The 13224-nt window shown below is 36.6% G+C and overlaps 1 protein-coding gene across 1 annotated transcript in view; it reads right to left on the bottom strand.

The window, feature by feature from the left end:
- The window catches only part of Zfpm2 (zinc finger protein, FOG family member 2), a 439361-nt gene that overhangs the window by 207899 nt on the left and 218238 nt on the right, over nt 1–13224 (bottom strand). The window contains exon 4 of the mRNA XM_059248147.1: nt 10926–11044. Within this exon, the coding sequence (XP_059104130.1) occupies nt 10926–11044 (119 nt within the window). The remainder of the gene's footprint in view (nt 1–10925; nt 11045–13224) is intronic.

Genomic DNA, 13224 nt, shown 5'->3' on the forward strand with positions numbered 1-13224 from the left:
CTCTTTCCAAAATTATGTGTTTTTATCCTCTGATTTTGCAGTAATTGTCTACTTAGATGTTAAATGCTCTAAATGCATACTTTGTCTTTCTCAAAGTTGTATATTGAGAGCCTCAGCAGATTCACAGCAGCTAATCAATAACTCTGATGACCACATGTGTACAAATTAACATGAGTGCATGCGCATAGAGATGCATTCATAGGATGACAATGATGCTCCTGGTTAAGGACACTCAGATAGAGGGCAGAAGTGGAAAGGACTGTATGTACTTCCTAAAGAGTTAAACGGATGAAGAATCAACTCCCTATTCACAGATATAATAAAAAGTAATGCAGGTTCACATCACATCGCGAGCTGTATAGTTTTCAAAGTGACTAAATGCATATAATTTTATATCATTTTAAAGCAACTGCATGATGTAAGTCTGGTATAATAACCCCTCTTTTATAAACAAGAAAACTAAGAGGATATGTTATTACCCAAAAGCACACAGCCGCTTTGAGTAATAACAGGCAAGACTAGAATCAGGATATTCTGACGCCATCATGAGTGCTTTCCCATATGTTCTATCTGATGTCTAATGCTTACAATATGTTAATATGTTTCTCAAAATGACCAAAGATGTGACCAATAAAACTTCCTTGTATTTCTAATTGCAATGCCATGCTTCATATACACATTTTAAGTGTATATATCTATATATGATAGATAGATAGATAGATAGATAGATAGATAGATAGATAGAGTGTGTGTGCACATGCGTGCACACACCACATGTGTGCAGGTACCCGTGGAGACTAGAAGAGAAGGTTCTATAACTCCAGTTACAGTTGGACTTGGACTCTCTGGAGGAGTAGTCAGTGTTCTGAAACACCGAGACACCTAGCACCTGTATTTTAACTCAGTTTTCTTTACCTGCAGAATTAATATTCAAATATAGGAGCCGTTGATCACTTTCTGTGGGAATATCATATTTACCTACAGAAATAAGAACAAAATACATCTTATTTTCACAAGTGTCTTTAACTGATGAATGTTTGATTTTGGTTACGATAATTTATAAGACATAACCTCTTTCCTTCTGTTCAAATTAATTGAATTTTCTTTTGTAATTTCTTCTACTGCTCCCACTGTTTGAAAGTTCTCCTCCAGACAAAGGTCAAGTAACTACTTATGCAAATTGCCTTCTGCAGCAGGCAGAGTCTGAGGGGTCCAGAGATGCCTCCTTTTCAGTTGCGAGCCCTTGATTAACTCAGTCCCTTTCTGGGTAGGCTAGACCTAAGGAACAGAACTTAGCAGATTATGATACGATACATCACTCTTAAGCTAGGTTACAAATACGCTGTGCTTCTGCCGTGGACCCCTCTCTCGCTATCTCATTTTCCTGCCCACATGGATGCCGGCCACCATGGAGTCATCTGCCCTGTAGAGAAGCTCACTAGGTCAGGAGCTGAATCAGGAGCCACTTAAATGAGCTAGTACCCAAATCCTCCACTGGTTGAGCCTTCAAATGACACCAAGGAACTGGCCATCTGTCACCCTGGCTTGTGAGAGTCACTATGGCAGTGACACAAGGTAGTCAGAAATAGAACTGGAGAAAAAAAGGGGAAGAAAAATAAACAAATACATAAACCATGGCTTTGCATATATATTCTTATGTTTAACTCTTATTTCCTCTAAATAAAGTGATATGAAATGGCACTGAGAACATAAAAAAAATATTAGAAATAAGAAAATGCAGTTGGGTCAGACTGGACCAATGAGTCTTATGAAGAAAACCGAATTCAGTGAAAGTAGACAAATAATAAAGCAAAGTTTTAAATTCAACACTTAACCTAAAAATTAGGGCCAGTGAGATGACTCAGCAGGTAAAGGCACTTAGAACCAGGCCTGCTGACCTGAGTGCATTCTAGAGGCCCAGATGACTGAAACAGAGAACAGACTCCCAAAGATGTCCTTCCCATCTTCTCAAAACTGCTTTCATTCCACACATGTGCACACAATAAATACAATGTAATATAAAAATATAAGTACATACAAATGGTAAAAATGAAATGTTAGCCTCCAAAACAGAATTCCTCTATGTTTTTATCATATTATAAGTGTACAGAAGATGTTTGTCCCTATATCATACTGCATCATTAATACAGTGCTTTGTAGGAGTGATGTGGACAGAGGCATAGGCTCGCCTCTGTCAGATAAGCAATAACAGAGATGATCCACACCAACAGACAGATACAGCTAAACCGTAATACCTGGTTTAGGCCACCTTGGGATCTTCTAGTGGTCAGGTAAATTAAAAGCAGAGTTTAATGTGTTATAAGATTTAGAGAGAAATATTCTGTAACAATTTCAATTTTAAAAACAAACTGAAGGAGTACCAAATGCTTTCTTGTCTACTTTCCCACAGGTATCATCTTCAAATTGCTGAATATGTTATGCTAAGTTAAGAATATTGGTAAGGCCTCATCACTCAGAGGGTTATCTATTATCACCATGTAGAACTAATGGTTTTAAAATATGTAAAATGGAACTCCTTTCAAAATTTCAAGTAGAAAAACCCACAAAATATTCTAACTACATAAAGGATAGAACACATTTTTCTCCAACTTTGCACACAAACACCCCTCACAACATCTCATTTTACCTTTCTCCCACAACAAAATCCACATCTTTTTAATAATTTATGTCCTATAATTTATAACATGGAGACAATAGAGTACACTTGGCAAACTACTTTCTCAATATCTAGAAGGATGAAAACCTTTCTCTTGCCAGTCAGCACTTTACAGATCTACCTCCTCACAGTCCAGACCTTCACAACGACTGCACTTGGCACACTGAGAAAGGACAGTAACAAGGGTGTCTGTAATAAGAAAACTCATGTATGTCTCCCCAGTGTTGAGTATGAACAGTGCACATGACAACTCCCAATGCAAATCAACAGCCAGCTTGCATCCCTCATGCCTGAATTCGAGGAGGTGGCACTTGTCACCAGCCTCAACTTAAGACACACACTCCCAGTGCAGCCACTTTGATCACATTATCATTATGTGAACAGCTCATCCTTTGGGATATTAATAATCTCAACAGCATAACAGTTATATGCATCTCAATAACCCTATGAGACCAACTTCAATAAAAATTCTTCTTGGTTTCTAGAAAAATAAAAAAAAATTGAATGAAGAGGAAAAACTAATTTTTGTAAGTATCCATAAATAGTTTGAGTCATACATTATAACGCAAGTAGGAAAATGTGTTTAAACTTCAGATTATGAAACCTGGTGTGTTGGTACATAGTTATAACCCCAACATTTGGGAAGTGAGGCAGGAACAATGCAAAATCAGAATTTAAAGCTAGTTAGGCTACAGGAAGAGTTTGGGTTCTGTCTGAACTATATGAGACAATGTGTGTGTGTGTGTGTGTGTGTGTGTGTGTGTGTGTGTGTGTGCATAAAACCACAAACTGTAGATAAATGACAAGGAATTGTGCCACTGGATCCCCAAATTTCAAAATTATAAGTAAAAACATACAGAACATGCAAAGACTATTATCAGAAGAAAAATTATGTCAAAAGGAGATAAAGGTAGCACAGAGTTCAGCTATATATAAAAACTGTGTTTTGGGGGCAGGTAATAATTACCAGGAAATGTACAATTTATGCTTCTGGTCTGTTACTGTGTCAGAAGACAATCTAATTCCATGTGTTGTCAACACCATAATACTGCCTTCATCACAATGGAAGGAGTCCCTTCAGATTAAAATGCAGATGAATAATCTAGCTTTCTACAGGCTCCTAAAGTGATTATTTGATGTTTCAGTTTTCTACTTTCATGCTTATATTTTATAGGATATCTTTAATTTCTGAGGCTTCCACACTAACCTATTTCCTCTTTTTGACCTTTTTCCACTCTTAAAAACCAAAAAACAAGTCATTCTAAAAAGAAAGTGTGTCATTTCCAAGGCTCTGCTACCTTAAATGTCCTGCTTCATGTCTTTCTGGGCAGCTTCCCTGTCCACTCAGTTTCCATTATTCTCCACATAGCAGATACAGTATAAGAGAAGGCAGGATCTTGCCCTCCCTAAGAGACAAACCTACAACCTCCATCAATAATGTATTTCCCCAATGCTTCCCAAGAGGAACAGGGTACAATTAAAAAGGTCACAAGTCAGTGCACTAATAGAACCTGAGGGCATCCTTGAACGAAACTGGCTGAAGCCCAATTAGAGGAATCAGTACATTTGTCTTCTCTTGGAACAACCCTGCTCTTATGGTTCCCATCAATTCAGTATAAATCTGACTGATCTTATCCAAGAAGTTAATAGAAAATTGCTCACAGTGGGAGACTGCCACCTCAGTTTCCAAGCAGAGACAGATGGAATTTCCCAGATGGTTTGTCACTGGAAAGTGAGATGCTGGATGTGACTTCACAGAAAGCATGGTGGGACAGAACACCTTCTTGGCCTGCACCCATGTCCTAGTGAGGGATAAGACTGATTCTGTTGTAAATAAATCTTAATTGCCTCCATGGCACAGCAGCTCCTCCTTCCTGTCTCAAAGGGTTGTTAGGTATTACACCAAAGTTCATCTATATCTATCAAGAAATCACCAGGAGCACATCTCCCTCCTGCGTGCAGACTTGAGAAATAGATGTGCTTACCTCATTCTATGGAAACTTTCACTTAAATGAACTTAAAATACAAAATAACTGTATAAACACAAACGGCAAAAGAGTACCTTTACTGTGGTAACTGGACTGCTAAATTGGGCAGATGAAGCAGGACTACAGCAGATGTTGAAATGGGTGAAATTCCACAATCTGGAATGTGGTGTGCTAATTCTGAAGAAGAGGAAGTGCCCACAATTCCCCGCTTCACTTATTTCAAGGTTCTGTTAGTCTATCCGCCTGTTTTTCTTACTACAGATGGGCACAGCACGGATATAAAGATAAACATTAGATAAGGAGCTCAGTGAAAGGGCAAATCATGTGGAAAGTACCCCAATCCTAGCAAAGAGAGCAAAGTGGAAATCCTTAGAAAAGTATATCTTTCCGGAACGGAGACTTCAGGGAAAGTTTTCATCAAAGACAACCTTGAACAGAGCAAGCAAAACTGGGCTGACTGCAATAAAGAGGGGATAGAGAGGAAACAAAGGAGTTCAACCATGCTAAGAAAGGACAGCCAGATGATGCACAGATGTGGAGGAAAAGGTATCTACCCAGGCAGGATCCTGCAGGCAGTTTCCAGGAATGGGAGTCTCCGTGTAGATAAGCAGTCAAAGTTGTAAAGGTGAAACCAGGAGGACCTGCCTCAGGCTTTACCAGTTTAATTCTTTTTGCACACTTCAGGCTCTAGTTAGGGGCCACTGTGATTTAGGGCACACTATGATCTAGATGTTAAATGATGAGAAAGACAGAAGGCACAGAGAGCAATTGAAAGGAAGAATAATTTGATCATCAAGGGGCATGCGACGGAGGTGTAAGGTAAAGCAGCGGCAAAGGATCCGAAAGAAAAGAATGGGGATCTGAAAAGGAGGATGTGAGAAAGAGAACACTGGAAGTAGAGAGCTGACTCTAAAGGGGAGGGAGGAGAAAGGGTGTAGTTCCAGAGAAAAATAAAGAAAAGTGGCTTTGGACTCCCGTGTGTGAACAAGCAAACAAGTATTTGAGATGATAGAGGAACGGACAATGGAGTAGAGATGAGACAGAAAAGGCGATGCAAAGCTAAGATCAGAGGAACTGAATGATGGAGGCAAGGGAGAAGAACAGGAACACCATCTGTAAAGGTGGTAGCAAACCCTCCTCATGACTACTGAGCTGGAGGAATTTAGTGGGAAAGGCTAGTGGGCAAGGTACAGAAAGGAGTGGAAATACATTATATTAGAGAAAGAGTAAAAAGCCAAGGTTAGAGATTTTTGTTTAAATGTCATTTGTAAATTAGTAGCTGATGCTTTACAAGTGAATAAGCTCCCCGAGGCACTGGGAACAGAGGGAGAAGAGAAGAAAGGCCAGAAGTGTTTGGGGAAACATGCACAGTTAAATTAAAAAGAGCCAAAGCTCCGAGAGAAGCAGAAAATATAGCAATACTGAGCTCTGATGAAAATGAATATTAAAAAGGAAGATATCATTCACAATGTCAACATCAGTGGAAAAGCCTGAGATGCCACACAGTCTTGTTTCAGCAGAATTATCAATTCTATCATCAATATGTCAAGGCTGGGAAGGCATCAGTGGGTATCAGTGAGAATGTCTTGGTTAGTTCATTCCACTGTATTGTATTTTGACTTTTAAAAGCATTTATTGAATGCTTATTATGTACCAATGATAGATGTCCAAATGGAATAATAAAGATTCAACAAATCTCTGTCCTCTAGAGTCTCAATATTTACTTGAATACTGCTTTTAAACTTTGTTTACTGTATCTCTTTTTACATTTATTTGTTTTATTATTTATGCATATAAGTATTTTGCCTGCATGTATATCTGTGCACTATGTGGGTGCCTGGTGCCCATAGAGGACAGAAGAGGGTGTTGGATCTCCTTGGACAGGAGTTACATATGGTTGTCAACAGCCATGTAGGTGCTAGGAACTGAACCCAGGTCCTTCACAAGAGTAACAAGCGCTCTTATCCTCAGAGCTACATCTCCAGCCTCCATCACTGTATCTTAAAAGGTGTTTATGTATAGCTTTTCCAGAAGCTTACTCTGAGAGGGATTCAAGTGTAAGTAGTATACTGAGGAAATGACCTCAGAAAAATTCCAGCAGCAATGTGTAAAATCAGACAGGACAGGAAAATAGGATCATAAAAGATGCATTATTAAACATATTAGAGACCAATTTCATTGACAAATTTTACATGACAGTATAGAGACCTCAAATTCTATAGACAAATGAAGAAGCATGGGGTTTATCTGTCAACTTGTACTTATCACTAGTTGAAGAATGTCGTTCAGCATATGAAATCTCTAAGACTTTCAGTTTGTCTGGCCTGCAAGGACCTTGCTTCAGGATCTACAAAACGTCTACGAAATACCCAAGGGTTCCACTAAGCAACCTTTGTCTACAGCAATGAGTGCTAGAGTGGTACAGGTATGGATATGTTTGCAACAGTGTATGATGGAATGAAACTGGAGAACACTAGCAAAGAATGGGTTCAAAAACCAGTGTCAGAAGAGATGGAGCTTTATAAAAGAGGAGAAACGGAGGCCTCTGCTAATTGGGATCATAATGATATGGATCAAAAATTGCTAACTCATTTCTCTATCAAATTTCTATGATAATAACTACTCTGAAACTTTTACAGAATTTAATATAAGCATTGTTTTGTTATTAGGTCAGTAGCAAGGACCCTTCATATATGCACTGTCTGTTTGAAGAATTTGATGTCACAAATGAAAATCAAACAATTTTTCTATTCTGATTGAACAGAATGAAATGAGATTTCTCTATCAGTTTTCGCGATTGAATTTATCAGGTCATGATAAGTTTAATATTATGTGACAATACGGAACTCTGTATTTTTGTTCTACTTAATTAAGGATGCACATCAATTCATTCCCGCAATGGGTTGAATCCAGTCAGATAGTTAGCTATTGACAGCTGATGCGTTCACAAACAAGAGAGTGCAAATGCCACTTAAGCTCTAAACACTCAAACTTTTAACTAATTATTGGTCTTTGATGATATTAGTTACTACCATGTACTAATACTAATGGGAGATTTAGTTTAGAAAGATCTTTATACTTGGAAGGATATAAAAATCATCAAAGAGCTAATATAGATAATATATAGACTTTCCCTCTTCAAGGCAGAGATTGGTCAGAATTTTAAATTAACTTAAAAACCTACTCTGTTGTTTGTCTTTCATAGTCTCAATGAAGTCACATGACTTCCAAAGAACCAGGTATAAGGAACTACAAGAGCACTTTATGTTACTGTGTAATATAAAAGTGTTGGAAATAAGTATATGTTCATTTACTGGTGAGCAATTCCTTGAGGGGCATAATGTTACAAATCAGAAAATGGAGAGTCACAAAATGTCATTGACTTCCAAAACCTGGGATTGTTAACTTTATGTGTTAACTCAGAGGATGTGTTTAATCAGAATTAACATTTAAATTAATGAAATTTGAACAAAGAAAACACTCTATCAACAAACTCAAAGTCTAAATATAAAAAGTAGATTGACTTCTCCTGGCACAAGAAAACTACAGCCTTTGTACCCTTCTGGGCTCAGTTTACCAACCCACAATAACAACTTTGGACTTACAAAGCCCCCTTCTTGCTTGATCCAAATGCTTACAATAAATCTCTATGTTCAGACACATCCTCTTGATTCTGTTTCTATGAAAAATCATAATCACTTGATAAAGAGCTAAATTTAAACATGTTAATGGCCTAAACACCAACATCAACAGTCTTTCATGCTTTAGTCTGGTATGGGGAATCTGTGAAACTTTTAACGTGCTGAATTGCAATAGATCCATTTGTACAGAAGACAGACTAATAACGGGCAAATATCTGTTGATAATTCAAGTATTTGTCCTCATTTAGTCTCAAAGTCTTTATAAGCCAAGTATTATTATTCCTACATTATGGACAATATTTCCTAGATTACAACCTAAGTTATAATATCAAATAATTGCTCGGGAGCTAATTATTTAACTTCCTGAAGTGCCAGTATTCTCCTCTGCAATACTTTATTACAGAGATAACTATTGTTTTCTCTCATATGAAGTATTCCTGGCCCAATACATGCGTTTACTCTGCTGCAGCTGCTATTACCAAACCTTTACAGTGTGAAGCATCTACCAAGATAAGAAGCTATTGGTAAGCAAAAACCTATTTATACATTCAGTGCATTGTATTATTCCAGGAATAACTTCTTGTCGAATCAGCTTTTGTGTTTTTCTATACAGAGGAGTATGTTTCTTGCAATATCCTATATACACACAAATGCGTGGTCGGCAAAGGCTTCCCACAGAAGGTGGCATATTTTTAATGTACTTCAAGATGGAGACTTGAAAGATATAAAAAGGATTTGACATCTGGCATGGTGACTCAATTAATTACTGTGTTGGATTAATTAGTGTGCTGAATCTCCTGAGCCAACATCATGAGTCTGAGTAACATTACATCAGTTGGCAAACAAGCAATTTAAATGAGGGTTCTAATTCAAATTTGGTTCAAAGATGGGCAAGAAAGGGCTAGTAAGCTATATATTTTTGATAAGGAAATTTTGTCTTCATGTTATTAAAAAACATATTGAAATACTGTCCAAATTCTAAAGATGCAATAAAATTACACAAATATTTGACTAATTACAAACTGTACCAAAAGGAACATTTTGCCCAACATAAAGCAAACAAATAAACAAAATTCTGTCATTATTGCCTACTATTTTCTTTTATTTTTATAAATTTGGCATCTATGCAAAAATCTTTATCACGTTAAAAATATACTGTAGATATTCTACTGAAGAGGCAGCATGGGAAGACTTCAAAGTCCTGGACTCAACAGCCAGAACTTTTGTCTTCTCATCTATGAAACCAAAAATTGAAATACAGCAGATTTACAGATTTGTTAGGAGGGGTAAATGAACTAATCAGTCCTCAAGTTTATACATTCTAGTCTAGAAGTAAATAAGCATCATTATATATTAGTCCTTGCTACACAATGATCAGTATGGTACTGTAACAGTGTAGGTTGCATTTAATGACATAAAATCAGATTAAGTTCTGGAAGAGAAAAATGTTTTCAAAATATTTTAAAAGTGCACTGTAGTGAAATATTTAAATTTTATAATAATAGATGTTGCCTTTAATAGAGCACATAATTAGAGATTTAGATTCTAAAAAGTATAAACTGAGATAGTAAGGTATTTCTATAGAGGATAATTAGGCACAGCTGATCTGGTACCACGGAGGATTCATACGCCTCAGATAGTAGCAAAACTATTGGATTGCTTCAAATATATAAATTGAATTATTTAAAAATATTAAACATGGCATAAAATGGCTTTGGAATGGTAGAGAAGTGTTCAAACCACAAAATGATGCTCTGTAGGTAGCAATGAGAAGTTAAACTTTCACAAACAGGTTTATTTTCCATACACCACAATTTAACAGAAGGTAAAATATCATGAATCCACCATCCTGTATGTATACTGACAGTGATATAGAGGTTGATAAATCATTGCATTTTAATATAGATATCATTTTGATATAACAAATGGGAAAAACTTCACTCTTCCATGAATGAACGACAGGTATCATTTTAATGGCAGAAACTATTGACAGAAACGTTGGAGAAATGACGAAGGTATGTGGTGGTGTCTGATGGAAGTTTTAAATATGATCAATATCTTAATTCTCAGATGTCTGCTAAGCAGTGTTTTGGGAACCTGGAAAGTATATCTCTTGCTTTTCCTTCCTTTCAATGTCTTGAGAAATCAGGTACCCAATATAATAACAAGCAGATGACGTTGGGGCCTCAAAACTTTCATAGAAAAGTTAACACAACTTATAATGCTGATCATTCATCCTTGCCCTTACAGTTACAGGCAGCATTATGGAAGGATAGCAAAGCTGTTTATTTCTTATTCTTTGTGCACACCTATAATGTATGATAATTAATTTGTGTCATCTGGAAAAGAAAGGTGACTGCACATATTATTAAATGTAAACAGACTAAGCCTGGCTCAGCAATGCAGCAGTGAGCATAAGTTACCTCACTAGTCAGCCATTAGATATGAATAAGTTGTTTCTTTTGGGATTATTTTTATATTAGAGACAAACCATTGGGAAAATGTTTGGAAATCCATAAAACTGACAAAACACAAAATTTTTTTTTCCAATTTAACCGGGAAACAAGCAGAGATTAAGCCCGACAAAGAGTAGCCAACCATCTTAGAAGGTCCACATACCAAGGAATTATTATTCAAGTCCATCTTGCCAGCAAAGGGGCCCCAGGTTGTTCCCACCGGAAGTTGCTGCCGGCTCTGAATTTTCCGTTCCCCATCTCTCTGAAAGGCCTCCAGCTCTCCTGCAGAGGTAAGAACAGGTCATTAGAACACACACACTCATACATCCTAACAATAGCACCTGTTTTCCCTTTGCTCTACACATTCAATATTTCCAGGATTCATCTAACGAAAATTAATTATGCTTCCCTGAAAACCAACTGATCTTGGCACCCTTTAAAGAAAGAACGCTTGTCTTTATAACTGTATTCAAATTCAGTCCAGTTTCTTTTCTGCACTTCCCACACTCATTATCCACAGAAGTCATCCTTAAAAAGCAACATTTCCTTAAAAAGTGTTGATCTAATGCCAAAATATAAAGGAGACTTTGGAGAATAAATGATGGGTGAAATTCTTGCATCCATTCAAAACTTTTGAATAACAGTTATCTGGAAAGAATCTTAAAACAGTTGACAATCTTCTGGAATTATTAATAATTACAATGGATAAAATAGGTACATATGCAATAAGGAATGGTATTTCTTTTTCATAAAAACTGTTTTGTGTGTAAGGACAGTCAGTTAAAGACTATCTTCTTTATATTATATTTATATTTACAAGATGTAAAGATGTTACATACATTTCATGTATTAGGAATTAATTGAATACATGGTTAATAGATAAATGACTATAAAAAACTAAGTGAATCAAATCTGAATGAGGTCCATTGTTTGAACATGGTTTAAGACGAACAAGAATTGTCATTCCCAAATTGGAGGTTCAGTCAATGTTTTTACCCTCAAAGTACTGTTGTGTCATGTGACCATCCAAAGCTCTCAACATTGTAAAACACTACTTCACTAGTACAGTTTCCTAATTCCTGGTGGTATTTCTCTCAGCCCGTTCAAAAGCAGATTTAAGAATGAGGGATTGAGGGAAAGCCAGGCAGATTGGAAACAGGAAAATTCCAACCGGAACTCAATGCACTCAGTCATGACAGTCTTTAATTATCACATGTCTGTGGTGGGATCATGCTATGGGAGATAGCTTCCATCTTCACGTTTTCAAAAGCAACCCCATCAAACTGAGCTCAATGATGTTTCTTCCTATATTTTTTTTAAGTATTTGTGCTACTCTCTTTTAATTATTTAAATACCAGGTATTATCCTTTGTGTTCTTATTATTACTCATTTTCTAAATCAAAAGTATGCAATTTTTTTTTTTTTTGGTTTTTCGATACAGGGTTTCTCTGTGTAGCTTTGGAGCCTGTCCTGGAACTCACTCTGTAGCCCAGGCTGGCCTTGAACTCACAGAGATCCGCCTGCCTCTGCCTCCTGAGTGCTGGGATTAAAGGCATGCATCACCACCGCCCAACAAAAGTATGCAATCTTTATACTAAAATATTGTACAATGCTTAAATGTTTCCATTACAAAATACAAATTCACCCTCTTCTCCGAAAGGATGTTCAGAATAATTTCATGTTCTAACCTTAGGGACTGAATTTACATAGCCCCCTCTCTGCATACCCCCGCCTCCTTGGCAACTGTTCTAAGAATGAAAGAATTAATCAATTAAGATAGATACATACTCAATGCTTTTTAGGAGAGTAGAGCAGAAATCAGTAATGTTCAGCAGCCAGGAAAGGGACTGCAAAAATAGTTTCATGGAAAGAATGCCTTGATGGTAAATAACACCATGGCTGACATGCTAAACTCTGAAGTTTATATAGAATAACTTCTATATTAAGCATATAGAAGTGTAAAAATGTTTTTCAGCACGTGTAATAACAAACCCATTTCTGAGCTTTTCCTCTGAAAGTGTCTTTAAACCCTTGTACAATCATAACTTTGATTAATACATTTGAATCAGCAGCCTTCCATGGAAAATTTGTCAACGACAGAGCGAAGCTAGCAACCTATTTCCAAGACAAGAACTTCACCCCTTGAGTCAGACCCCCCTGCTCCACCAGCAATCTATTTTAATGCTAAAAAATAATCAGTGTGAAAAATGTCTTTCAATTTATGCTTATCCACTTATTGAAGCCTTTGAGGATAACTTTTAAATTTACAGAGAAAATATCTAATTTCTCTCAGATAAGAATTCTGAAAAATTTCCAGTGTTTACGTTTAAAACAATGCCCTCATCTAAATATTAATTAAGAATTTTTGTTTGTACATAAGGATTATTTTCAAATAAATCTGCTTATGTTTATACATTTTTTAAAAAAGCCATGCCATTTTTATGTGGCACCAGAGGAATCAT

The sequence above is a fragment of the Peromyscus eremicus genome, chromosome 20 (assembly GCF_949786415.1).
Source record: "Peromyscus eremicus chromosome 20, PerEre_H2_v1, whole genome shotgun sequence".
NCBI lineage: Eukaryota > Metazoa > Chordata > Mammalia > Rodentia > Cricetidae > Peromyscus > Peromyscus eremicus.